Here is a 26302-nt window from a genome sequence, read left to right as displayed (position 1 = left end):
TGAGACCTGGGGGTGGAGCTGAGCCCCTGGTGGGGTCACTTAACACAGCAGTCAGGGGCGCTCTGGGCTCTTGCTTCTCCCACTTTGGCTTGCACCCAGGGGTGGGCCAGGGGGAAATGATGTGGCGGAAGATACACGGAGGAGAGATACATGGAGATCCATGGGTGAGGGACGCGCGGGAAGGCTGTCCTTGACTGACACCACAGAGCTGGGGTCTTGATTTGGACTTGACTTGGCAGGGTCAGCCCCAGACCCACCTCACCCCTTTCCCACTGTTCCCCATCGGAAGGAGGTACCTTGGACTTGCAGCCAGCTCTAGGCCTCAGCAGCCACACTTTGGGCCAACAGTGTTTGGCTGGGCATTTGCCCATGAGGCGATGGGTAGCTGGGGTATTTATTAGGAAACTGATATTAGGAATGTCACCCTAATCCTAGTCCCACTAAGAATCTGCTTTGTTTGACTTTTTAAAGCAAATGGCAAAATTCATTTTCGAGTATGTACCCTTTGATAGTTTGGGGTCCCTGGGTACCCTTTGGTCTCACAATAACATATTGTTGTTTTAAATACAATAATTCAAGTTCAAGGATAGACTGAAAAGTGAGGAGAAGAGTACTGCCAGTGGATTGTTTTTGACCAAGAGGCTTAGCAACAACCTTACACAGAAGAGCCGTTGCACAGTAAGAAGTTCCCCCTTGTTCAGTGCAGTGATGAAAGTCAAGAGGACGAGAGAGAAAACTGGAGACAGAGAGACAGATTTAGGCTCACATTCAGACAATTGGTTAGTGTACGACGTGACCTTGGGGCAGTCTCTTCCTTCTGGGGCTGGAAAAGGCATCGAATTCAAGTGTGCTGAATCAGCCATGTGCTACCAGCATTCCAATTCTATGCCATCAGTGTGGTCTCTGAAGATGTCATGACACTGCACGCGCCCCTGAGGCCCCTGCACCGACCGGCGGTGGGGAGGGGGGGACTGTAGCTTGTCATCCGACGGGAGCTCAGTGTTGCTTCCAGAGTGGAACCCCACTGCCTTCCAGCTTCTCTCCATCAATACTGTCAGCTCACAGGCTGCCTCAGTATGTCTCCTTCAACTGCCCCACAAAGGAGGAAGATGTAGATCTATTTGTTCTGACATGACAAAAATCCCCCAGACACATTGTACAGGGTGGTGGGAAGCAAAGTTGCCGAATAGAATGTTTGGCATGTTTCTGCTTTTTGTTTCTACTTGCACAGAAAAAGGCACTCCCAGATGGTTGGTAGCATTATTTTTCCTGAAAGAGCAGGCTCACGGGGGATTCCAAGCTCCTTGGATGCATTTCTGTAGCGCCGATAATATTTTTTAAAGATTTATTTTTATTCATACATACAATAACTGGGGTACATGCCAAAGGTGTGGGGGTGGGGTGACAGGATTGACCAGAGACGCAGCAGGGAGTCAGGAGAGGTCCGCCACACCATGTGGGTCACCTTCCTGGCTGGGGATCAAACTCATGCTGCAGTGGCTATGGATAGCTTCATAGTGCTGCGCTTGAACCCGCTGCACCACCTGGGAGGGCTCTGAGAATTTTTTTGACCATTTTAGTAACCAGAAAAACACAAAACCTCTTTTTAAAATAGTCCAAACAAATTTGAGCTAGAAAAAGGAGGCTAGCCCTGTATACTCTATGATCCCCACAATTTTCCTTCCTCTAGTCTGTTTCTTAGCTTATGGACCATACCAGTTACTGCAAAAGCCAAAATGAGGATGTAAATAGAAACAGAGGGGGAACATTTGGAAGACACACAGCAAGTGCCAGAGCTAGGACTTGAACCCACGGCTCTAAGATCGAAGTAGTGGTGACCAGCAGGAGGCGCTCACCCAGGTCCCCCTGGGGCAGCCTTTGGGCTGGGCTTCCTTTGGTTGGTCCTTCCACCTCTGCCTTTACAGTGTTTGGGCGAGCACTGACCTTAGAGACTGGGAAAGTAGTTAAAAAGTAAATTCCAGGATCTTCATCTCCCAGACCATAGCTCTGAGGCGGGAGCCAAGGATCTGAATTTTAACACATACCGGGGTGATGCTTAAATGCCACAAAGTTTAAGAATTACTGTTATAGAAATTCTAATCTTGGTCTCGCCCTGAGCTTTAAATGGGTTGGATTTGCATGTGGGCACACACAAACTCTGGTGGTGGGAAGTGATCACTGGCAAAGAGCACGCGCACAGGCCCGTGCCACCCTGCCCTCCCCGCCCGTCCCCCCCCGACCCCCCTGCTCCTAACCTGTGGCCCCCACCCTGCGCACAGCAGTGATCCCAAACACTGGATTGTGTTCTCTCCGCCTTGGCCAATTAGTGTAAAATTTAATTTGTGCTAATCGGCCTGAGCAAAGGGAACACAAAATTAATTTAATGCATTAATTTTTAGTTCTACAAAACCCAAGTCTGGAGCCCAAAGGACAATTAGTCCTTTCAAGTTGGGGTAATGACAGACGATTTTCACAGAGACAAGTAAACTTTCCCCTGGTTCCACAAACCCTCCCCTCCCACAGTATAGGGTCTCGGGGGACTTAGTCCGGAGAGGCGAGGGGTGGGCTTTACACCCAGAGCTGCCAGTTTCATGAGTGGGGGAGCCTGGTCTTTGACGATTACTCAAGGGCCAATTAACCAGAATTTATTCTGAAAACCTCCCTGGGTTCATCCCTTGGCCAAATCATTGGCGGCGCCTTACTCCTTAAGTACACGGACCCCAGGAGTCCACCAGGGAAAAGTGGACAGAAATGAGTAAGTTCACTGCAGTAGATTTTCCATGGTGTCAATCAGAAATAATCATTTGCAGTTTGGGGGTTCAGAGGGTAACATGGAGTCAATGGATGTTAAGCATAAGCACGTGCAGTCCTCTGACCTGTCAGTCGCTCGCCACACATCACGTGATGGCTCTCTGTGCGCCTGCATCGACACAAGACTGCTGACCTTCAGGGAGAAAGAAGCCAGACCCACAAGCCTGTGGCTGTCTCATTCAAGGGTTCTCAAACCCCCCAAATCGCAGACCTGTGGAGTGCCAAGAGCACCCTCTCATTGCCCTGTGCTTCTCATGGGGAGTGAAAGGGCCTGTTCATTTTAAGTCTCTGCATGAGAATGCGTGCATGCCCAGGGACTGCTGGGAATGCGATGAGCTCTTGGCACTGCCGGCTGCTTGAAGCCCCTCCCAAGGCCTTATGAGGAGGGGTTTTCCTTATTCCCTTTTCACAGATCAGGAAATGGGTGCGTTGATTGGGGAAGTCACTTGCATGAGATCGTAACATAAAATGCTGAGGAGTCCAGGCCCGGCAATCCAGCGGCCTCAGCCTGGTTTGCTCACCATCCCACACAGTCGCCCAAGCCAATCCCAGGATGCCCTAGGCCAGCTGCCCCAGGCTCAGCAAGGGGAGCAAGCTGGTCAGGCACAGCAGACAACCTGTATGTACCCCTACAAGGCCACAGCCAGGGGGGGACCCATGTGGGCCCCCAGCAGAAGAGAAGCCCCATTGCCTCCAACCTGAGTGACTAAAAGAAAAAATGAAAAATAAAATTGGGGGGCCATGGTGGGTTGGTGAGGGGCAGCCAAGGGCAGTCAGCGGCTGATGCACTATTGCCTGAGAAGTAGGCGAGACTCAGCCTCATGTCAACCCAGCACTGCTCAGTCATTCAGGGAAATTCAGAACACAACCCTGCTTATTTAGTGGGGGGCCCTGGGGTTCCTAAGGGCGCACAAGGGCATCTGCTCAGGCATTGCCAGTGTTTCTCTCCCACGCTGGCACGGCACCCACCATTAAGTACTAGTAGAGTGGCCTCAGTATGAACCACTCCTCCAGCACAGGTTAACCCACACACGCCTCCTGGAACTCGGGAGGGCGTGTGCAGATGAGGGGGAAACCGAGGCACCAGGCAGACACTCACCCGAGGCCCCTGGCTGGCTGGTGGCGGAATGAGGAGAGTATGAACAAGGTGCCAGGCTGGAGTTCTCGCTCCCAACCCCACTATCAGGCTGCCCCCTGGGAGCTCCAGGAGTGAGCTCACAAATGCAGGAAGGAACCCAGAAGCAAAGGTGGGTAGAAGGGGTGTGCCTCGGAGTGGGGCGCATGGGGTGACTCATTACTGCCAGCTCTAGGGCCCCCCAGAGATGGGTCAGTGATGGGTTTTCATGAGATCTAGAAGGTCCTTCAGAGACTCATAGTGACCAACGCCATCAAGAGGGAAAAAAGCACTGGGAGGCTTGATGAGAATGGAGGCCTCACCTGTAGCAGGATCCAACTTCACGACACCCCCCCCCACACCTGCGCCACTCCCCGTGTGATCCTCCTGCCATCCCCAGAGCAACCCCCACAGCCCTGCTTCTCTCTGCACTGCGGGGTGCCCTCTACCTGGGACCCCAGCTTTACCCCTTGGCCAGCTCCTGGCCACCCTCAAGACCCTGCTAGGAGGAATATAGGGGAATCAGATGAGACTAGGGGGGAAACAATAACAATACAAAACACAACACAACAAAGCAAAAACAAACAGACAATTATGAGCCAGATACACCCTGCAGGGGAGGGAGGGAGAGGGGGCAGGTGGGGGGAGGGAGGAAGGAACACAGGGTCTGTGGTGATGGTGCACGGGTGAACTGGGGAAAGAAATTCTGTGGGGTCTACACCTGAGAGCAGGGGAGCAAACACTGGTTAAAAATGACCAATGATGTGGGGCTCTCCCTGGTGGTGCAGCTACCAGGGAGAAGCTAAAGCTACTTCTGCATGAGTTCGATCCCAGCCCTGAAGGTGACCCACATGGGGCGGCAGACCTCTCCTGACCCGCCTGCTGCTCCCCTCAGCAGTGTACTTCATCAGTCAGCCTGTTCTCCTCACTCTGTCTCTGGTAAAGCCTCTCACCGCCCCGCACCTCTGCCCTATACCCCAGTTCTATATGCATAAATAAATAAATCTTTTTTAAAAATGAACAATGATGTAAATATATATTTATATACAAATAAACACATTTAAAAAATAAAAAAAATGATCCCTCCTCAGAGATTCATCTCCTGCCTGCATGCCACCCCCTGCCCCCCACAGCCTGTTTGGAGCCTGCCAGATCTGGGTTCAAGTCCCAGGTCCGCCACTCTCAAGCTGCGTGATCTGTGCACAGATCCCTTGTCTTCTCTGGACTCCCCTTTCTTATCTAGAATGTGGGGTACTAACGTCTTTCTAACAGTGTGATTGGAGGGTGAAGTCAGACACTGCAGCTAAAGGGCTGATGCCCGCATCTGGCACAGACACGCTGCCCACTAGTGTTGCTTTGATGATTAAATGCAGTTTTTGTATTGGTCCATTCACTTTGCATTGAGCACTCAGGGGTGTAGAGAAAGCTAGGCTGTGTCATTAGCTTTGAAGAACTCCATTTCCTGGGTGAAAGGAATCCAAATATATGTCCGTAGCTGTGAAGGTGTACAGAGCCTTGCCCTTAACAGTGTGAGCTGACACACACACCGCCTCACCAAAACCCCCGAGAGGCACGCCTGGCCATCGCAGTCACACAGGCTTAGCGCCTCCAGGAATCTGCCCACAATTCTACCTTAAAAAGGGCCTGTGGCCCTTCCTGGTTGTACAAGGGGTTAAGTCTCAGCACTATGAAGCTACACACAGTCAATGCAGCACAAGTTCGATCCCCAGCCAGGGAGCTGACCCACATGACACAGCAGACCTCTCCTGACCCGCCCACTGCTCCCCTCAGCAGTGTATTTCCATCAGTCAGCCTGCTCTGCTCCCCATGTTCTCTCTGGTAAGTACTCTCACCCCCACACCTCTGGCCTATACCCCAGTTCTTGTGTGCATAAATAAATAAATTGTAAAAAATAAAAGAGGACCTGTAAACCCCGTCCCGGCCCCCCTCCCTGCAGTCCAGCAGACACACACAGCAGGCAGGTCATGATGCCGTCACCCTGTACCTCCCACAGCCCCCAGCATCTTCACTTGTGTTGAAGGGAGGGGAGAAAGGGGTGTGGTACTGGCTTTTATTAGGGTAAACTGAGGCACACTGAAAGGTCGTTCCAAGTGTGCGCCCCTCTGTGGGGTTTCATCCCACTGTGATCACACACGAATTTGCCCACATGATGACCACAGAGCTGCTGCCACCGTCCTCGTCCTCTGAGACTGACATCCTGGTCAGAAAGGAAGCCAGGGTTAGGGCATGTCCCAGCCCATGCCCTGTGGGCACGGGGCGGTGGCACAGCTCGGAACAAGAAGTCAGGGTGATTCGGCCTCAGAAGCCTCCCTCCTGAGACAAGCTAGCAGGCACCGTTGGGTCATGGGGACCCGATACCCTCAGCTTGGCAAATGGACCTTTGGAGCCTCATCTCCAGTCCCACCGAAGCCTGGTAGACTCACTCAGCAAGTCCTCACCAGAAAGCCAAACCGCTCAGGCCAGTGAGGCCAGAAATCCAGAGTGTGAGTGCCTCAGCCTTTTGCACAAAATAAGACCCTGGGGGAAACCCATGCTCCAGTTCGGAGAAGGGGTAAAGCACCCCACTCTCCAGTATCTCCGTGGGCTCCGGCAGCCTTTCTGTGCGTCCGAGAAGACGTCCTGCTTCCTTGTGAAAATAAAAGCCCCACTTTACAGCACGGCAGACTCTGCACGCTTGAAAAATATTTATAGCCAGCTTGTAGGAGGCCCTCATCTCCTCTTCTGCTCCTGTGCAAATGAAGCACTTAAATCATTTTGCAATAATGTTGTCTTTTTAATAAGCCTAGTCAAATGGCGTTTCCACTGATGAGGCACAACATGTTTCAGCAATGTTTTTATCAATTGTTTCTCCCCCTGCTGAGACAAGAGGGTGGGGGGCAGGGGCCATGAACGGGGCTGGGGTGTCTTCATGCTGCCTGCTCGGAAGGGGTGTCCGCTCCCTGACTGTTGACAGAAAATGCTCTTTAAGAAGTAGCGCCACAGAGAAGGTCTACTACCTTCCACCAGTTCTCGTGGGCCTCAACCCGGCAGTACCCTGAGAGCTTCTGAGAAAAACAAGGATCCCCAGGGCCGCCCCGGGTACGGACCTGCAATCCAACCATCGGCACGCGCACACACCCACCTGGGGGTTCTGACACGCTTTCGAGGACGGGAACATTGCTCTAACACAGCACGGATCCCCTGCTGCAGGAGGCCTAGGGGCTTGGTGAGCAGCGGTGGGGGAGGCCCCCCGAGACTGGGTCCTGGGCGCAAGGTTTGGTTGATGGCACCTGAGGAGCTACGGGGCTCACAGCACCCCCAGGGATTCTGATGGTCTTGAGAGTGTAAAAGCAACCAATAAAATTCACAGCAACTGGGCAGGGGGCGGGGCCAAAGGGTAGAGCCCCTTCTTCAAACAGTCGCGCTTGGGCCCACATGCTGCATTTCACCAAATCTAAGCAGCTGTTAATGGAGAGAGGCACTACTACAAGACGTTTTTAGGGTGTGATGCATCCCAATTTCAGAGATATAAATAAGTGGAAAGTTTTGTGTATCAGAGAAGTGATAACTATAGACAGGAACCCCAAAAAGTGCATCTCCAGCAAATGATGGAAGTTGGAGAATTCTGGAGCCTTTTCACCTTTCTCATCCTTTCACATGACTCTGGGTTTCAGCAAATACAACTGCCAATTTCTGCAGTCAGAAACAGCAAGCCACAGAGTGAAAGAAGAGAGCTGTCGTACATATACCCAACAACCAAGCTATCTGGAGGGGCTAAAATTTATTACAAATCAACAAGAAAAGCAATAGAAAGGGGCCTCCCTAGTGGCCTTGGTGTTCAGTCTCAGCACTGTCACCCCTGCGGCCTAAGTTCCATCCCCGGTCAGCGAGGGACCCAAATGGCGCAGCAGACCTCTCCTGACTCCCCACTGATCACCTCAGTAGGGTAGTTCAATCTGCCTGCTTCACTCTCCACACTGTCTCTGGTGAATCCTCTCACCCCACCCCCGGCATCTCTGGCCTGCATCCCAGTTCTTCTACACACAAAAAAAGCAATACAAAAGATCACTTTACCAAAGAGGATAACCAGGTAGCCAGAAACCCGTGACAAGCTGCAGGTTAAACTCACACCTGGCCCTACAGACAGTACCAGACAGACAGCAGCTGTAGCTGGTGGCTAAAGCCAGACACTGGCAAGTGGAGGGTGAGGACAGACAGCCCCAGGGGAATGCTAAGAAGTACTGCCTTTGGGAGGAAAGTAAGATTGGGGCGGCAGAGGGGGTGCGGATTCATGCATTCTTTGGAATTCAGTGTTTTCAGATCTGAGGCATTTTCAGTCAGTGGATTTGAGCCCCACCGCACTGATGGGCCGGAAGGCTGTTGTGGGGTTCTGAAGGTGGAGGCCTCCCGCAGCCAGCCTCAGAGAGGAAAGTTCAGCTCAGAGGCTTCGAAAATGGCTGAGCATTGAAAGTGTTCCTGGTCTGGCTGCAGTCATGGCCTGGTAAAGAAGGTGAAGATCCAGAGCCAGGCACCTCGCTGAGCTACGTAAGCGTGGCCATTTGTCGGGACATCGTGGGGGCTAAATCCACCTTCAGAGCATCAAGGAAGGCACCCTGGAGGAAGGACCACCTGAACTGAGTGCAAAAGGATGACCAGGTGAAGAGGGTTTAAGTGTTCCAGGCCGAGGGGCCAGTGCATGTAACTAGCATGCAAACCTGGGTCTGAGGCCAATGGTAAATTTCTATTTCCTAACACTTTCCTTAATTTTGTGTACTCTGTTATTTCCTTATGAGTTTATTTTCTTAGCTTCGGTTTTTTATAATATCGTTTTCAAGGCCCCAAACATTTCTTGTAACCACGTGTCACCGAAGACACAAAGAACATGACCAGAATGCTCTGTAGGTGCCAATCCTTATTTGTTTGGTTCAGGCCTGAGAAGCCTGGTTCCCTTCCTTCCTTCTCCTGACATCCCATATGCTACACATGATCACCTCTTCCCACTTTCCAAGTTTCCCACTGCAGCGAATCTATCGCAAACCCTCAAGTTTGGCCAGACAATTTGTGATGAATTACTACATCAAATGTCAGCCCAGTGGGAAGGAATTCCTACAGGGAAGTCACCTACATTCCCAGCCAACCCACAGCTCTCCAACTTTTCACTTCTGCTTCTCTACTCATTGCCCCTTCCAGTAAAAGAGGGCAGGCTGCTTGCTCTGCAGAGCCTCCATGACAGCGTGAGGCAAGTGTGTGTGCATTTCCTCAGCTCCTTAGAGTCTTCCAGAAGCAGAGCCCAGGCACACAGAGCAGCATCCCCACTAGCTTCTCCTACCTCTGCACGCAGGTGACTGTTCCTTCCAGGTGCCCCTAGCCCTTCCTTGTCCTTGGGGGTGGGCATGGAGTAAGCAGGGCAGCATGGACACAATCAGTGGGTGGCTGGGAGAAGAGGTGTCGGCGAGGCAGCCCTCCCTCCAAACCTCCTGCTACACACCCAGGTGAGCCAGTAGGCTCCTCAGGCTGTCACACAGGAAGAAGGATGTGTTCTGCTGGTTTGTTCATGAATCTAATTAAAGTCACATTATCCATCAACCAACCCAAGAGATGTCATTAGTAACAATAAACCATAGCCTCTCTGGTGTAGAAAACTCTGGACTGACAAATAATTATCCCATGTGCCCCAGGACCTTTGCACTTGCCATTGCTGCTCTTCTCCCAGCTCTTCATGTAGATGACTCCATCAAATAACTCAGCTCTAAAATATCTCACCCCAGGGGAAGCCTTCCTTGACCACTCAGGCCAAAATGGCGATGTGGTCTGTCAGGGACTTGCCGTCTCTCTGGCTACATCTGAACTGCCATGTCGGATGCCTGACACTTGGGAGGTCTCACACATATTTGTTGACGGGTGACTAAATTTAGCATCAGCAGAACCCTGGAAGGTACCCAGGACTTCATGGAAAAGACTTCAGTTAAAACTAAGGATGAGGTGAGCAAAACACTCCCTGAGGGTGGGAAATTTAAGGGGGCACCCCAAAACTCAGACATAAAGGTAAATAAAATTTGCATGTCATCTCTAAAAATGCCAAAAGTCCATGATGAATAAAATAACACATTTTTAAATACAAACAGGATCTGGCCATGCCTCATTTGCCTTGCCCTAGTTCTGGTCCATGAATTTTAAATTTATTTAAAATTTTTATATTTTGCTCATTATAAATTTTTGGCATGAATTTACATTTTGAAACCTATGAAAATAGTGTCTATTTTATTGACACCGAATGCTGTTGGCGCTGTAAGAGAGACATCTCCACCAAAGATGGGGTCCGTGTTCCCCGCCCCCATCTTCATGCAGGAGCCTTGCAAGAGCCGCTGGGAACTAGGGAGCAGGTGGAGCTGAGCAGCCAGGTGAAGCTACATGACACCGGTGGGCTCTGGGGCACACAGGGGGATCGCGGAGAGGGGTGAGCCTGCTTTTAGGCTTTGGACTTGCACCAGAGATTGGGGGACACACAAAGAGACACCTGGAAGAGACCCGCAGGGGCCGGGGAGGGTAGGCTGACAAGGGAAGCTGCTGTTTGGTCTGAATCTTGCTTTTTCTCCTTTTGTCCCAGATGTGCCTGGCCCCTTTCACCCCCTCCCTGTTACTCCCCCAGAGGGTAGCTCAGACTGGCGACAGGATTTCAGGTTTCAGTGCCCACTTTGGGCTGATCCTGGCTAGTGAGGTAGTCACCCCAGGGGATGGGTGATATATAGGGATACTATTATCCTTCTTTCTCCCAGCTCTCCAAGCATACTAACCCTATTAAAGTTCTGTCTGACTCAGTATGCTTTGTCCTTGTATGCACGGGTGGCCAGACCTGCTCTGAAGCATGCAAGTTCGGGTCCCTGGGTATGTCTAAGTTTGCACACTGATAACGCCCCATTCAGTCCTGACCCCTGCCAAGTGCCTCTGCCTCCTTACCATGGGCCAGTTATATGGAGTTGCTCTCCTTGGTCTTCAACAGCACACTGGCTATGGACTGAAAGTGTTTGCAAATCTGTCTTTGTAGTAGTCGCCTTGGGGGCAGGACTGTCTGCTTCATGTCTCTGCACAGCCCATGGACTCAATGCACAATGAAGGAGAGACAACATCAGCAAGGCCATCACACCCACCTCTGCAATCATGCTTGCCTATCCTGGGTCCCTTTCTGTGCCCAAGGAGGTAAGAACTACCCCGAAGTTGGTGTTATCCCATGAATATCTTCACACTGAAGCCAGGTACGTATATGCCCCTACCGATACACAGCATCGCTCTGCACATTCAAAGAGGGAAGGTGGGGCCTTCCACTGATGCAAGGGGTTACAGCACAACACTATGAAGCTTCCTGCAGCCACTGCAGCATGAGTTCGATCCCCAGTGAAGGAGCTGACCCACATAGCACAGCAGACCTCTCCTGACCTATCCGCAGCTCCCCTCAGCAATGCATTTCAGTTAATCTGTCTATTATGCTCCCCACTTTGTATCTGGTGAATCCTCTCACCCTCCACCCCCCAAACCTCTAGCCTGTACCCCAGCTTTTGTATTTATAAATAAATCCTTAAAAAATAAAAAAGAAGGGAAGATGTCATATTTGAGGTTTTCTTTTGCAACGCCATCACTACCCTCCGGCATTACATTTTCCAGGGCAACCCACATGCATGCATGCATCTCTAGGAAACTTGGACTGCGAAGAACCAGATCATATATAACTTGAATCTTTATGGGTCATCATACACCTATGGGGTAGCTACTCAACGCTGCCATCACAGCATGCAAGCGAGAGAACTACAAAGAAAGGAATGGGCATGGTTACGAGCAACAACACCTAACAAGAAAACTTTATAAGAAAACAGGCTGGCACCTGCATTGGGTCCGAGGACCACAGCTGGCCCATTTCTGGTTCATTTTCACTTTCGATAACTCAATCTTTAATACAATAGAGTGTGTTCATCAAGAGCCCCCCTTGAGTGATTACATTTCTTCAACGTGCCAAGCACTATCGCAAGTGGGGCGTCTTCCCAGAAAGACTCGGGAGGACCCGCGAGCAGTGAGCGCAGGGCGTGGGCCCGCAGCCTCCTTGTGTGAGAGCCTCTGGAGCACGCCGGCACACGTATGTCCCCGCGCTGTACATCCTGGCCAGCTCTTGGCTACAAAAGACGTTTTGATTTTGCTGATCACAAGTGTAAAATGGAATGTAGCGTGGGGCTGATTCACATTACGCTACGTACGTAGGGTGAGCAGACTCCCACATGCCTGTTGGTCAGCTGGAATTCCTGCACCTTTGAGCTCTTAGAGCAGAGTTCCCTTTACCTATGACCGATCCCATTTTTCGCTCTTTATTAGAGTGCTTGCCTTCTTTCAACTGATTTAAGGAACTTCTGGACATGTCCTGAATATGTTGGGCCAGTTAAATGTGTTTCAAATTTTATCTGCAAGTGTGTCACTTTATACCATGGTAAACAGAGTTGATTACTTTAATGTTGTCCATTATTTTTTTCTCATGATTTGTGACTTACTGAAAGTGTTCCCTTTGGAGCCAGAAAACAAGGGTTTGATCTCAGTTCTAAACAAGCTGGTTATGTGGCCTTGGGAAGACGTCTGATCCCCGAGAGCCTCTGTTTCTTCCTTTGCAAAGTAGGGGCAATATGGATGCAGCTCCCAGGGTTCTTATAAGGGTCTCTGAAGCTCAGTACCAGGCAGTGTCATCCCCCCAGATGCAGACACCACCCACACAGGGAGCCCCCCCAAGGGGCTGGAGATACCTTGCTCTCTAGCAGGTCCGTGTTCTGTCGGAGTTCATTCCGTGACTTCTCTGATTTTTCTAGCTTCTTTCTCAACGCTGTAAGTTCCTCCTACAAAAACAAAGACCTTACCAGAAGCCACTGAGGACCAGCGGTCTAGATGCCACATGTATGAAAAGGGGTCGGGCAAGGAGTGATTGAGCCTGCCCACCCGGGGTGATGCCCAGATGCTAAATTCCTACAAGGGACTGGCCCTTCACCTTTTCTGAATACCAGCACCTCTGCTCACGCAGATCTGGCCACCCCACCCAGGGATGAACGTGAATCAGTGGGACAGGGCTTCTTGCTGAAGCTGACAGTGGGCTTTTTCTCCATTCTCCTGGAGGAGCAGCACTTAATACCAGCAGCTCAACACTATCTTACAATACCATTTCAATGGATCCATTTCAATGCCCATCCCAAATACAATTTTAAGTGAAAAATGCAAGTCACAGAAGATGCCATCTAGTCCACAACCTTTTGTGTAAGAGAGGAACTGTGTGTATATACGCCAATTTTTTTCAACAGGCAAGATAGACCAGAAGCCAATCAAAACGGGGTTGTTGTGGGGGTGGGGGGGCGCTAATCTGTGTACAGCAGGTGTCAGCAGTAGGAGGGAACATAGGAGTGTGACCTCTGAGAGGTAGGGAGAGAAAGGATCCAATGATTCACAACTTAACCAGCACCCACACATCCACAAAGGTGCTGGGCGCAGGATGAAGACAGGTCTCAGCTGATGGGGACAGAGGAGTGGCATCTGGAAGGGGCACAGGGCTGTGCTGGGGGGGGGGGTGTGTGTGAGACACTCCTAGACCAAGAATTTCCCAGGGTAGAGACACTGGGTATGGATGCAAAAAGGTGGCGAGGCTACCCTGGCTGCCAGCTAGACCAACCTCCTTGGCACGGAGCTGCTCATCCCCGACGCTGGCACTCAGCAGAGGCCGGAGGGAACCAAGGAGCTGCCACCAGGGCCAGTCTTTGACCGCCAGGAACACAGCCATGTTCTTCTGGATGCACTGGGTGGCCAGTCGGTGAATCTGCAGGGAGGGAGAATAAGACCTGAGGGAATCTACCCAAAACTGGGGGAGGTGAAGGAAGAGGCAGAAGGTGGCAAAGGGGATGGAGGAAATGGGTTTCTGTCCCAGGGGAAGGGATTAGGTAATCTGAACCCAAGAGCTGTCCTCCATGTAGTCAGGCGCTTGGCGCCAGGCATCAGGCACAATGAGGTGATCATGCATGGCGTAAAAATGTCAATAGAGGGAGGAATGAAAAACATGGCACAAGAGGGTCACTGGCAAGACAAAAACCACCTGTCACAAATCCCTGAAACTGCTAACAAGAGATGCTGGCTTTGATTACTTTGTTAGTCGGTATTTAGGAGATAGATATCACTTCGAGTGTATTTAAATTCCATGCTTCTCAAACTTGAGTGAGCCTCAGAATCTTCTGGAGAGCTTGTTCAAACACAGATGGTAGGCTCCACCACGGAGGCGCTTAGTCAGTGAGCCAGAAGTGGGGCCCAGAATGCTCACTGCTAATGAATCCCCAGGTTATAAGGGTGTCGCTGATCCGGGGACCACACTTTAAGAACCACAGTCCCCATTCACATACCTTATCTTAGGTGGAATGATGCTGACTAACAAGCCGGCAGACCCTGCCCCCTCTCCCCCATCGGAATGGCCAGCACGCTTGCTGGTGTGGCACTTCCTACAGGCCAGGCACTGCTGAGTCACCTATGCACTTTGGCTCAAACCAGCCCTGTGAAGCAGGTGTTATCAGCACATCCACTTTACTCAGGGGAACCCAGGAGACAGAGAGTAAAGTCGCATGCCTCATGTCACATAGCTTGTGACAGAGTTGGGAATAAAACCCTGAGTCTGGCAGCAGACAGTGCTCAGGCTCTTAACCTCTTTTGCAAATCATCCCGGGCCTCAGTGCTTGAGTGCAGTGGGCCAGCGAAAGTACTAGATGATTCACATGCTTGCGATGTCCTAACTTTGCCAAGTACATATATTTGAATGCACAAATTTACATGTCCTGGAGGCACATGGGATATCACTCCATGCTAGTAGTAAGACTTAAAAACAGTATTAACCCCATAGCATTTACTGTTTATTGAGCTGTTACTATGTGCCATGTACTGGACTATGTGTGCATTAGCTCATCTTGCCAGCTACTAAGCGGGAGGATGGGATCTGAACATGGTCTCCAGAGCCCCGTTGCCCTCTCAACACTGCAGACTCAAGGACATTCAGCCTCTGAGATTTCTGAGAGGGTGGCCCAGATGGTTCATCACTGTGAGCTCTGAACTTGCCCTTTGGTCCCAAGCTCTCAGAACTGAGTCCCGCCCATGTGCTGTTTGGTGACACCTGAAAGTCAAGTTCTCCAGGGAACTAGGCTAAAACCATGAACCAACCCAGAGGGCTTGGCCAACCCTGTGGATATCTAGTTCAGTGGGCACTGTGGGTGATGTATGTCCAATTCCAGAACACAGTCACGATGTCTCCCACAGTGCTGCTCAAAATCCCACTGCTCAGGGTGGGCCTGTGAAGTGGCTGCACTTGCACCCTTCTGGGAGGGTCCCGCGTCACTGCATGGACTCTGTGCAGTAGCAGGGTCGCCCTGGGAACTGGCACACATGTGCGTGACGCGTGTGGGACGATGGCCCCTCGTGCCAGGTCCTCCTGCCTCTCCCGCTTCTCCAGGCACACAGACCTCTATACCTTCCGCTTCTTGAATTCCTGGCGAGACAGAAAGCCCTTGCAGGCTGCCTGGAAGAAAACGATGCTGTGAGACACCAGCTTCTCTCGCTGCTTCTCCAGTCTGGAGACCACTCCCGCTTTGAGGAAGACCTGCCCGGAGAGAAAACCACAGGTGACTTCGCTGCTGGGTCGCTGTCTATGAGAGGAGCAACGGCCTCTCAGGCCTTCGTTCTATTTTTTCTTTTAAGATTTTTTTTTTGATTTATTAATTCATACAGCACTGGGGTACAGGACAGAGGAGCAGGGGCGATGAGTGGATTCACCAGAGACAGAGTGGGGAGGGAGCAGAACAGGCAGATGTACTGAAATACACTGCTGAGGGGAGCAGCAAGGAGACAGGAGAGGTCTGCCGCACCGTATGGGTCACCTCCCTGGCTGGGGATCGAATTTGTGCTGAAGCGGCTGTGGCTACCTTAGTAGTGCTATGCTGTGCTTTAACCAGGGAGGGCCCATTGGCCCTCATTTTCTGGCAGCCACTGAAACATCTCCACAGCCACCTTGGCTGAGAGTCCCAATTGTCTCGTGATGGCTCCTGGGTCCAAGCACCAGCAGCACCAACGCTATATGAGAGTCTGATAGAAATGCAAGATCTTCCCCCCCCACCTCCAACACCTGCTAAATCAGAAATGACATTTAACACCATTCCAGGGGCTTCAGGCACACGTTAGTTTGAGAACAACTGCTAGTCGCACCTGTGAAATGTCTCTCTGCGTCACAATCCCCCTGGGAGGTGGCAAAGGCAGGCTCCCTGGCCTTGCCCCAGGAGAGGTCAGGTCTGTGCATTTGGTCTTGGGCCTGGGGCTATGCATTCTTTAGAAAGAGTCACTGACCATCTGAGAGAAAATGTGCCTGGGAACACCTCAGCCCTACTTGACAGGAGGGGCAGAGAATGTGATGGAGAGGATGGGGCCAGGCTGGGCCTCTGAGGGGTGCACAGGCATCTGGCAGGAAACAGGGTGTGGGCCCCAGCTCCCATGCTTGGCTCATCAGTAATGTGCTGCAGAGCTCTGCTGCACGGTGATCAGTGTCTCCTGGGCACCCCGCAGGCTGCCTTGGAACCAACTGCAGGGAAAGGATTTTCCAAGAGGGCCTGACACTTCAGGGGGACCTCTTCAGCCCCTGGCAGACACACTGGTGCAGCATTTTCTCACCCCATCTAAGGAAAGATACCCTAACGGTGGCAGCCACAGGAGGCAGGTGACTTTTCAGACCATAGGCCTGTGCCCCTGACGCTGCTCATTTCTACCCACAGACGTCTGAATCTCTTTGCCAGATGTAGCTTATAGCCCAGAGGTGTTGGGTTTCTCTGCAAGCACGGGAGAGCTGTATCTTAGTGACATCAAGTCATGGGGACATTATCAATTAAAGTCTAACATTTTCGAGGCCTTATATGTTCTAGCTATTTTATATACAGGCAAACCAATAGACACGTGAAAGTCTATGTGGTACTCATTGTGATCCCATTTATGGAGGGAGGAAGTATAGTGTAAAAGGTTATTTCTGGACCTCTGTGGTGGTGTAAGGAGTTAAATCTCAGCACTATGAAGTGATCGCCAGCCACTGCAGCGCAAGTTCCATCTCTGGCCAGGGAGCTGACCCATGTGGCACAGCAGACCTCTCCTGTCTCACCCACTGCTCCCTTCAGCAGTGGATTTCATTATATCCACCTGTTCTGCTCCCCATTCTGTCTCTGGTGGATCCTCTCACCCACCTTCCACACCTCTGGCCTACATTCCAGCTCTTATATGCATAAATAAATTTTGTTTTGTTTTTAAAAAATGGCATTTCCAGGGCCCTCCCTGGTGGCTCAACGGGTTAGGACGCAGCACTGCAAGCGGCCGCAGCCACTTCAGTGCAAGTTTAATTCCTGGCCCTGGAGGTGACCCACATGGAGCCGCAGACCTCTCCTGACCCGCCCGCTGCTCCCCTCAGCAGTGTGCTTCGTCGATCTACCTGTTCTGCTCCCTATTCTGCCTCTGCTGAAGCCTTTCACCGCCCCTGTACCTCTGGCTTGTACTCCAGTTCTGTATGAATAAACAAATAAAATCTTAAAAAAGCATCACCCAGCTATATGCAGTCCACAAAACTCCATTAAAAAAAAAAAAAAAAAAGGTGTTTTCCCCATCATCCTGCACTAGCAAGTGGGAAAAAAGTGGGAAAAGTAGGATTTACTTTCCTCCATCTGACTCCAGAGAAGAAGATAAGTCTCACTAAATATCACTCACATCTGCATGGCATCTGCAATTTCCGGAGCTTTTTCTCCTATGTCTTAGGCTAATACTCAAGGTGACCCTCTGGGGAACCCAGTAACTCAGGAAAGTCATGTACTGGACTCAAGGCCATGTTGCTGATGAACAGCAAAGCTAAACCTTGAACCCAAAGTCTAGTTCTTTCTCTGCACCCATTTCCACCATCAACACAAGGCTTCATTTTCTCATTCATTAGGTCCCAGACACCTGAAATTTGAGGCTGAAATGCAATTTGATTCCTGGTCGAGCAAAGGGTGTCAATCGATTCTCCATCCTCCTAAATCTATTTTCTGTAATGGCAGTCCCCCCACCAGGCCCCCTTTCTCTATGGGAGAATGAAAATTAGCACACCCAATCGGTGCTAACTCGGTTTTGCAACCCTCCATTGCTTTAGAGAACACTTCCTATCTGCCAGGGCCACTGAGACAATTAGCCTCATTGAAATAAAGACACGATTGACTCATTACCTATCAGATTGCCTCAATAATGACTGTATTAATTTCACAAGCTAGTGAGTCCCAAAAGCTGCTATTTAAAAAAGAAATCAATGATCAAAGTGATGACAGCACTGGTTCGTATATTACAAAAGGCGGCAAGTGCTGCCAAAACCACTATTGATTAAGTATGAAGCTTTCATTAAAAAGATAATTGGAAACGACCATACACAGAATGGGAATAAGTCATCGCCTCTGCAGAATCTTATCTTGATTTTTTTTCCCTCCTTTTAAGAGCACATTGCCGACCAGAAGGCTGAGAACGTGTGGAATCCCACCTTTTTCATAAATGTCACAGCTGTGGGCACAGGCCTTGATAAGGCACCAGGGCTCAGAATCACAAAGTAAAATCTAAATTATTCTCCTTTCATGGGTCTAGCGGCTTATCAGGCCCAAACAGAGTGTAACGTCCCGACTTCCCCATCCGTAAGGAATCGGTGGGGCCACCATGATGCAAGCTGTTTTCCCTCTAAAAATGTTGAAGGCCAAGGTTTAAAAGTCTGACAGGGCAATAGCTCCCATGCCTGGCACTTCTGAGGAATTAGCACCTCATACTAATTTTCCAGTCTAGAGGAGTTGAGCTCTTTAAGCATAAAATGCTGTTGGTTTGATAAGCATCTTGTCCCTGCTGACAAGTGCATTCGATATGCAATGACAGCCAAGCCCTGTTAAAGGGAGAGTGACTGAGCCGCACGGCCAGCTGGCACGGGGTCCTACATCCATTTTACAGATGAGGGGAGTGAGGCTCACGGAGGTAAAATTACTCACTCCGGAGTCATACAGTCAGGAGGAGGAAGCCTGGCTGTTCTCTTCTCCCTCTGCTGCTTCCCACCCACTGAGTGCCTCGCCTGGCTTCCAGAAGGACACATGGACCTCGACTTGCTCTTGGCAGTCTCCTAGTGAACACCCAGTATTATTCAATATTAAGGCTGTTTTCCCACTGCAGCGCTTGGCTTGCAGGCGTCTCGCCCTCGCCCTGTGGAGATAGTATATATAGAACTGCTCTTCTGTGCTCTTCTGTTCTTCCTTGTTCTGCAATAGCAGCTGGGCTCACTGGGACTCACTTCTGTGCTCATAATCCAGCTGAGTGACTAGACCAGTGTGTGCAGCTCACACACTGGCACATACACTGGCATCCCCTCGAGGGTTGGGTCCCATCTCCAGTTTCTGATTCACTAGGTCTGGGGTCACACCTGAGATTTTGCATTTCTAGCAAGCTCTCAGGTGATGGTGATGCTGCTGGTCCAGGCAGGGGTCACACTCAGACCAGCTGGTCAAGCGGGGTGAAGTTCTTGGAGCTGAAAAGCAGTTCCTCTGACTAGGGCAATAAAGCCCTTTCAAGGAGTTTGCTCCATCACTCTGTTGATAATGGAGCCACCGTGTATTGAAAAGAACCTGGGATTCCAACCAATACAGGTTTCGGGACCTGTACCTGTGCTCCTAGGTCCCGGAAAGACTGTGAAAGGGGGCTTTCTTCCAGAGGGGGACATGCTCCTTATCTCAGGGGAGATTGTGAGAGAAGCAAAGGAGTGACACATGGAGCACGCCGCCCTGAGAGGAGACCCAGTAACTGGTTTATTTCCTTTACTGACGTGGTCTACGAGTGTCCGGTGCCCATTCCCAGTACAGGAGACTAACTGCTCTAAGCACACACTTTAGCAGAAGTGGGAGGGCCATGGGGTGAGCTAGTGTGCCACGGGGCTCTGTCTGCTGGGAACGGCTGTGAGCTCTCTAAGGAGACAGGGGAGGGAAGGGCTGCTCAGGACTGTAAGATGCGCCAACAGAGAGCAGTGAGCTTCTGGGGACAACAGCACTTCTCCAGCACCTCACATAGTGCCTGCGAAAGGGAGGTGATGGCGAAGGATTATTCCGTGACAGAACTCAGTCAGCAGACAACTGAGGAACCACGTGCAGTCATTTCTCCTGTGGCCTATTCTCTCTCCAGTTTGTATTTCTAAACTGTGTCCTTTCTCCCCTGTCCACCACTTGGTCTTTGATCAATCTCTGTTCCCCACTTCCCAAAATAGAATCCCTGGACCGTTTGTCCTCGGAGATAGTTAACAGGCCTTCCACAGCAATAAAAGGATGGGCGCCCCACAGCCAAACTACCTAAAAAGACCTATATATTGTGTCTCCCCTCCTGAATATTTACAGGCTATATGAGCATATGAAGGCTCTGGGGAGCTTTTCCTTACACATGTAAACATTTTGGGAAGAGCTTTTGGGCTCAACACCAGTTTGGAACAAGCGCTCTCAATTCTAAATTGGTACGCCTTCCCTTCAAGCCTTCAAGCTACCGCTGCTAATCAGATAGTTGTGCTCTCGTTGACTGCGAAGCAAAAGTTACAAGGCCTGAGGGAAGATGAGTGTTTCCTCCCAGATTTTATGTGGTTCTTTCTGAGACTCAGAAAAACGAGAAGCATATCGAAGTCCAGGCTGTTACCTCTTCCAGACCTCAGGCCCTTGGGAGTGTAATAAATGTCATTTCCCAGTATTTTTTCTTCCTTATTGTAACATTTCCTCCTCACAACCTTGTAACAGAGCAGAAAAATCTTCAGCCCTGTTTTGGGTTTGCTGAAAAGGAGACCCACAGAGTAACGGGCAATTGCGACTCTCGGAGTCCCTGATGTGACTGGTCAGAATGTCTAAGAAAGTTCGACTCACTTGACTGTGCCCCACGGCCACCGCAGCCTTCTCCAGATTCAGGGTCTGCAGGAGCTCCTCCACAGCCTGGGGAGAAGAGAGAAGTCAGAGGAGAGAGAGGAAGGCGGAAGACTCTCAAAGCAGAGGTCAGGCTGGGAGGCGCAGGTGGGCGACAGATGCATCGGGACAGGAGGGACAGGCCCACGCGGCTGTCAGCTGTGGCCAGAGAGCTCAACCTCACCCCGTGAGTGCAGAGGGGGGCATGTACGGAGCTCTATTGTGTGTCACCCACTCTGCTGGGACCGTCACAGACACCATCTACTATAATTGTCACCACCACCATAGGGGTGTGCTCATTTTATAGAGGAGAAAACCTCTATAAGTGAAATAAAGAATGTGTCTGCTGTGGAAAACTGCCAGCTGCTCAAAACATGCAACATAAAATCCACTGATGATGCAACAAGAGACCCAAGAGAACTGAGAGCAGAGACCCTGGCACCCACGGTCACATTATTCACTCAAAGCAGCCAAAAGGTAAAGCTCCACAGGGGTCCAGCACACGTCCACAAGCATGCAGCAGAATGTGAATCAGCTTTGAAAGGGGACGAATTTCTGGGACATGTTACTGCATGCATGAATGCTGCAGAATCAGCCTTCACAAAAAGACTATGACCGTATGCTTCCACTGTTAAAGGCACTGATGTAGTCAAATTCATAGAGGCCAAAACCAGAATGCTGGTGGCCTGGAACCAGGCAAAGGGGATGCAGAGCCAGTGTGTCATGGGCACAGCGCGTGGTAGACTATGAATGACCGACGGCCTGTATATGATCCATGTCCTAGTCCTCCTCTGTACCTGTACTGTTCTGTGCATACAGTAAGAGCTCAATAAATATGAGCTTGTTGCATGAACAAACACCCACACAAGAGAGAGCTAGCAGAGAGTGAATGTAGAGGGGAGAAAAGCAGTCTCATCTAGGAGAAACAAACTCACTCAAAGACAAGCCTGAGGGCAGCCAGGGTCAAGTCACCAGCCATTGAATGGAATTTTCCTCTTGTCAAATAGTCCTTTGGGCTCTGAAAAAACCCTGCTGAAGAGCTGTAGCCTCAGATAAACACAGGTCACGCCTGGTTCCTTTGTGACTGCTAATTCCCCTCCCACTCTACCCCAAACCACACCTCAGGAACCTTCCCTTCACTGAAAATCACAAAGTCTATTTGCAGAAAAAAACTGTCAGAAAAGTAATTGCAACACTCAAGAGGCAAAAAGGTATTATGAGACTGAAGAAATCTAGTAGACGAGTTTCAATTCCATGGGTCATCGGAATTACAGAAAAGTTTCTAAGATGCCAAAAAAAAATGTTTATTAAAAGTCTAGTCCAAGACTATAATCTGGGAGTAAGTTTCCTCCTCTGACCTCCTAGAAGAACATTCCATAATGTCCCTCCAAAAATTCAGTGGTTTCACTTATTACATTTTAGCCAAAAATGTTCCAAGGGAGTTGTAGGCAGCAGAATATATAAAACCAATATATCCAACTACAGCATCTTTTCTCTCTGCACAAGAGGAAAACAAAATAAAAATTGACTGGAAATAAGATGGATGGATGGATAGAAAATAAATGAAACCTAGAGTCGAGGCAATTTTTCTAGGTCTACCTTGGAGTTAATACCCAAAGCCAACACTGAGGAGGGGGCGGGGTGATAAAATTTGGAGCTGGAGTTAGAATCACTTGAGCTGAGATCCTGCCTTCACCACTTAAAACTGTATGACCTTGGACAAGGATTTCACTTGGAGCCATAGACTATTCTGTGGAAAGAAAAATGGGGATGGTGGAGACTGGTACCTATTTTAGAAGACTCTGCAGCTGGGCATGTGAAGAGCTTCACATAGACCAGGCGTAAGATAACAAACACTATACTTTATAAGCTCCACAGCTGGTCCTCACCAGCCCTGTCCAGGTCAAAACCCGGAGCACTGAGACAGAATGTGGACTTAGGCTTCTGTTCTTAGGTACAGCCCAGACACCGTCACAGTATGTTCCCAACGACCTTAATAGTTGAGGATTCTTTTCATCTGCTTGTTTTATAGTCCTCTAGATGTCTCTGTAGCCAAGAATAGCAAGCCTAATAAAGATGTCCTGTGCTCCTAACCTTCTATGGAAGAAAGTAAAGCCTATGTCCAAATGGTAGAGTGATGGGGGGGGGGGGGGCTACAGGCGCTGAATCCTCATTTTCCTCACTTGCACAATGGGGATAATATTCCCTGCCTAGGCTGTATAGATGTTGGGATTATTAATTGAGAAGATTTAAAAAGGACTTTGTGTAAATGATTTGGACTTAATTACTATTATTATTATCATCATTTATATCATTCTTAGATTAAATCTTATGGAAATGTCACTTGCTTCTGTCAAATTAGTGGTTTCACTTGGTTCTGCATAATGTATTCATTATCCAGAAACCAGTAGGTGTCAATTGGTGGAAGAGAGAACAAGAATCCAGGTTACCATAAGAAATGTTCTTCCTTTTCCTGCCGTTCTATGGCATCAGCTATTCCATCTGAATTTTCTAGAAATTGAGAATTAAACTTACAAGCATGTAATGTCACCTTTGTGAGAAAAAAATGTTGGTCATTTTCTTGCAAGGAGCCAGTTTCCTATTTTGCCTCTGAGTCTGAGTACTGCTCTAAGAACTTTATGCATAATTCATCTAATTTTCAAACCTCCACAACAGGTACTATTTGATCCCCATTTTACAAAAGAAAGAAAATGGGGTCTGGTGCAATGAAATGATTTGTCAAAGGTCACATGCTAAACAGTAATGGAGACAGATACAAACTCAGAGATCAAATTTTGAAACTTGTTCTCTGCCCCCAGCCAACCCCTCCTCTCTAATCCTATAATGAGATCACAAAAGTAACACATAGGAGCAGACTTCCAGAACAGTGGAGCATGAGTTTGATAATTCCCTTCCCCCCACCCCCCAAAAAAGTAAAATATTAAAAAAATAAAAAGTTTAATACTGTGGAAATCAACAACTGAGAATCATCTATTTCAACAAACCTATTGAATCTTGATTAACAACAGTGGGAGTTTATGGGAATCTTGATGAGAGCTCTACCAATCTCCACTAAGATCTGTTACTGTTGACATCCAATCAGGATGAGGCAATCTGTGAAGACCAGCAACTTGGCTGTCAGCAGAGGCTCACTTACAAGGAATAAAGTGCAGGAAAATCAAAAGCTAGTATTATTATTGGAAACAACAGTGACCTAGACAGCAAAGAAATGGAGAAGGTCAATGGCATATCAAGTCTAAGACTTATTGGGACAAGTAATGGATCACTGCCTCGCCAGAAACTTAACAAGGGAATAAGCTAGTCACAGTGGGCCTTACTAAGCTCCCATAACCTCCTGGAAATCTGGAAGTGTGAACACATTTCCAAGGCTATATGTGAATACATATAGAGCTCCCCAACTATAGGTAGATCACTATTTAGTCATAAGGCCATGTCATTATTAGCAGAAAAGATTTTAAAAAGCCTAAAAAGGAAAAGCTGGGGCACAATGCCTAAGGTTGAATATGTTTTCCAACCACATATAGCTCCATAAAAGGAAAGCCTCATAGATTCGAGGTGTTGTATTACAACTTGACCACTCGGCTGTGACAACATTGGGGCAACCCTGAGAACCCAAGCTTAATAATAACACCAAGAATAAATACTGAGCAGAGAAATAAGGAGTTTCACCAGCAGTAATTTCAATAAAGGCCAAAGAGCTACAAAATAATTGTGAAAAGAATTCAGAGATTATATACATATCTACATTTATGTAGATATGAATACTTATATAAACATCTACATACAAATATGTATGTGTATATATAAGTACACTGAAGACAATAAATTATTTAAAATTTTCAACAAAAAATTTAAAAGACATGTAAAGAAACTGAAAAGTGAGACTTATATTCAGGGCCAAAAAAAAACCCCAAATCCCAAAACAATCAATAGAAACCCTTGATGGCACAAATGTTGGACATAACATTTAAATACTTCCAAGCAGCTATAATAAATGTGCTCGGACAACAAACAGAAGTCATGCTTAAAGAATTAAAGGACAGTATAATAATAATGACTCATCAAATATAAAATATCAACAGAGGTAGAAATTTTTTTTTAAAGATTTATTTATTTATTCATACAGAAAAGGGGTACAGGCCAGAGATGCGGAGGGTGAGAGGATTCACCAGGGACAGAGTGGGGAGCAGAACAGGCAGATCGACCAAACACACCGCTGAGGGGAGCAGCGGGCGGGTCAGGAGGGGTCTGCCACGCCATGTGGTCACCTACGGGGCAGGTGGGGATCGAACTCATGCGGAAGTGGCTTAAGTTTCTTAGTGCTGTGCTTTAACCTGCTGTGCCACCAGGGAGGGCCCAGAGGTAGAAATTTTTAAAAGTTCTAGTCAAAAATTTTACATTTCAAAAAAATACATTAGGGCCCTGCCTGGTGGCACAAGGAGTTAAATACACAGCACTATGAAGTTGTCTACAGCCACTGCAGCACAAGTTCAATCCCCAGCCAGGGAAGTGACCCCATGGTACAGCAGACCTCTCCTGCCTTGCCTGCTGCTCCCATCAGCAGTGTATTTCTGTCTCTTGTGAATCCTCTCACTCCCACCCCTGCACCTCTGGCCTACAAACCACCTTTTGTATGCATGAATAAATAAATCTTTAAAAATACAATTATTAGATTGATAAATTCACTAGAGGGGCTCAGTAACAGATCTGAGATAGCATAAGAAAGTATAGCAGTAAAGATTCCATGGTAATGGTGATAAAGGTGATAACAATACATGGTAGTAAAGGTAAATAAAGATTCTGAGTCCAGGAGGCAAGAGCAAACTTGAAGGTAGATCAACAAAAATTGTTTAATTTGAAGAAAAGTGAGAAACAAAAAGCAAAATGAAGAGACCACCACAGACCCTCCCTGATACACGGTAACATCAATCATTCTGACAATATGTAATGAAAGCACCAAAAGGAAAGGAAAGAAAGGCACTGGGAAAAAGAATATGTGAATAAAATTCCACAAATTTGACTATGATATTAATCTGTAGATCTAAGAATCTCAGTGAATGCCATGTAGGATAAACACTTGAGAGATCCATCCAGCATTAAATACTCTGGTAAAAGAGACATTTTGTGGGGGTGGAGTGGGGAATAGGACCAAAAACGGGGGGGGAGGGACTTGCACGGGACTATTGTGATGGTGCATGGGTGACTCTGTGATAGGAAACCCGCGGAGATTACAATTGAGATGAAAAAAAAATGTACAAAATGATGTAAAAATAAACTGTTATAAAATTAAAAAAAATACTCTGGTAAAAAACAGGGGCTTGGCCATGTTTATTGCTGCTTTATTTACAATTGGAAA

General features: G+C 48.7%; 1 protein-coding gene across 1 annotated transcript in view; it reads right to left on the bottom strand.

The window, feature by feature from the left end:
• MYO18B (myosin XVIIIB) overlaps positions 1–26302 on the bottom strand; it is a 230720-nt gene that overhangs the window by 117508 nt on the left and 86910 nt on the right. The window contains exons 21-24 of the mRNA XM_004690853.1: positions 20890–20955; positions 15444–15572; positions 13614–13757; positions 12703–12792 (exon numbers count right to left, since the gene is read on the bottom strand). Coding sequence (XP_004690910.1) covers positions 12703–12792; positions 13614–13757; positions 15444–15572; positions 20890–20955 — 429 coding nt within the window. The remainder of the gene's footprint in view (positions 1–12702; positions 12793–13613; positions 13758–15443; positions 15573–20889; positions 20956–26302) is intronic.

The sequence above is a fragment of the Condylura cristata genome, unplaced genomic scaffold (genome assembly GCF_000260355.1).
Source record: "Condylura cristata isolate star-nosed mole 26May11 unplaced genomic scaffold, ConCri1.0 scaffold00029, whole genome shotgun sequence".
Taxonomy (NCBI): domain Eukaryota; kingdom Metazoa; phylum Chordata; class Mammalia; order Eulipotyphla; family Talpidae; genus Condylura; species Condylura cristata.
This window is presented reverse-complemented; position numbering and strand designations above follow the sequence as displayed.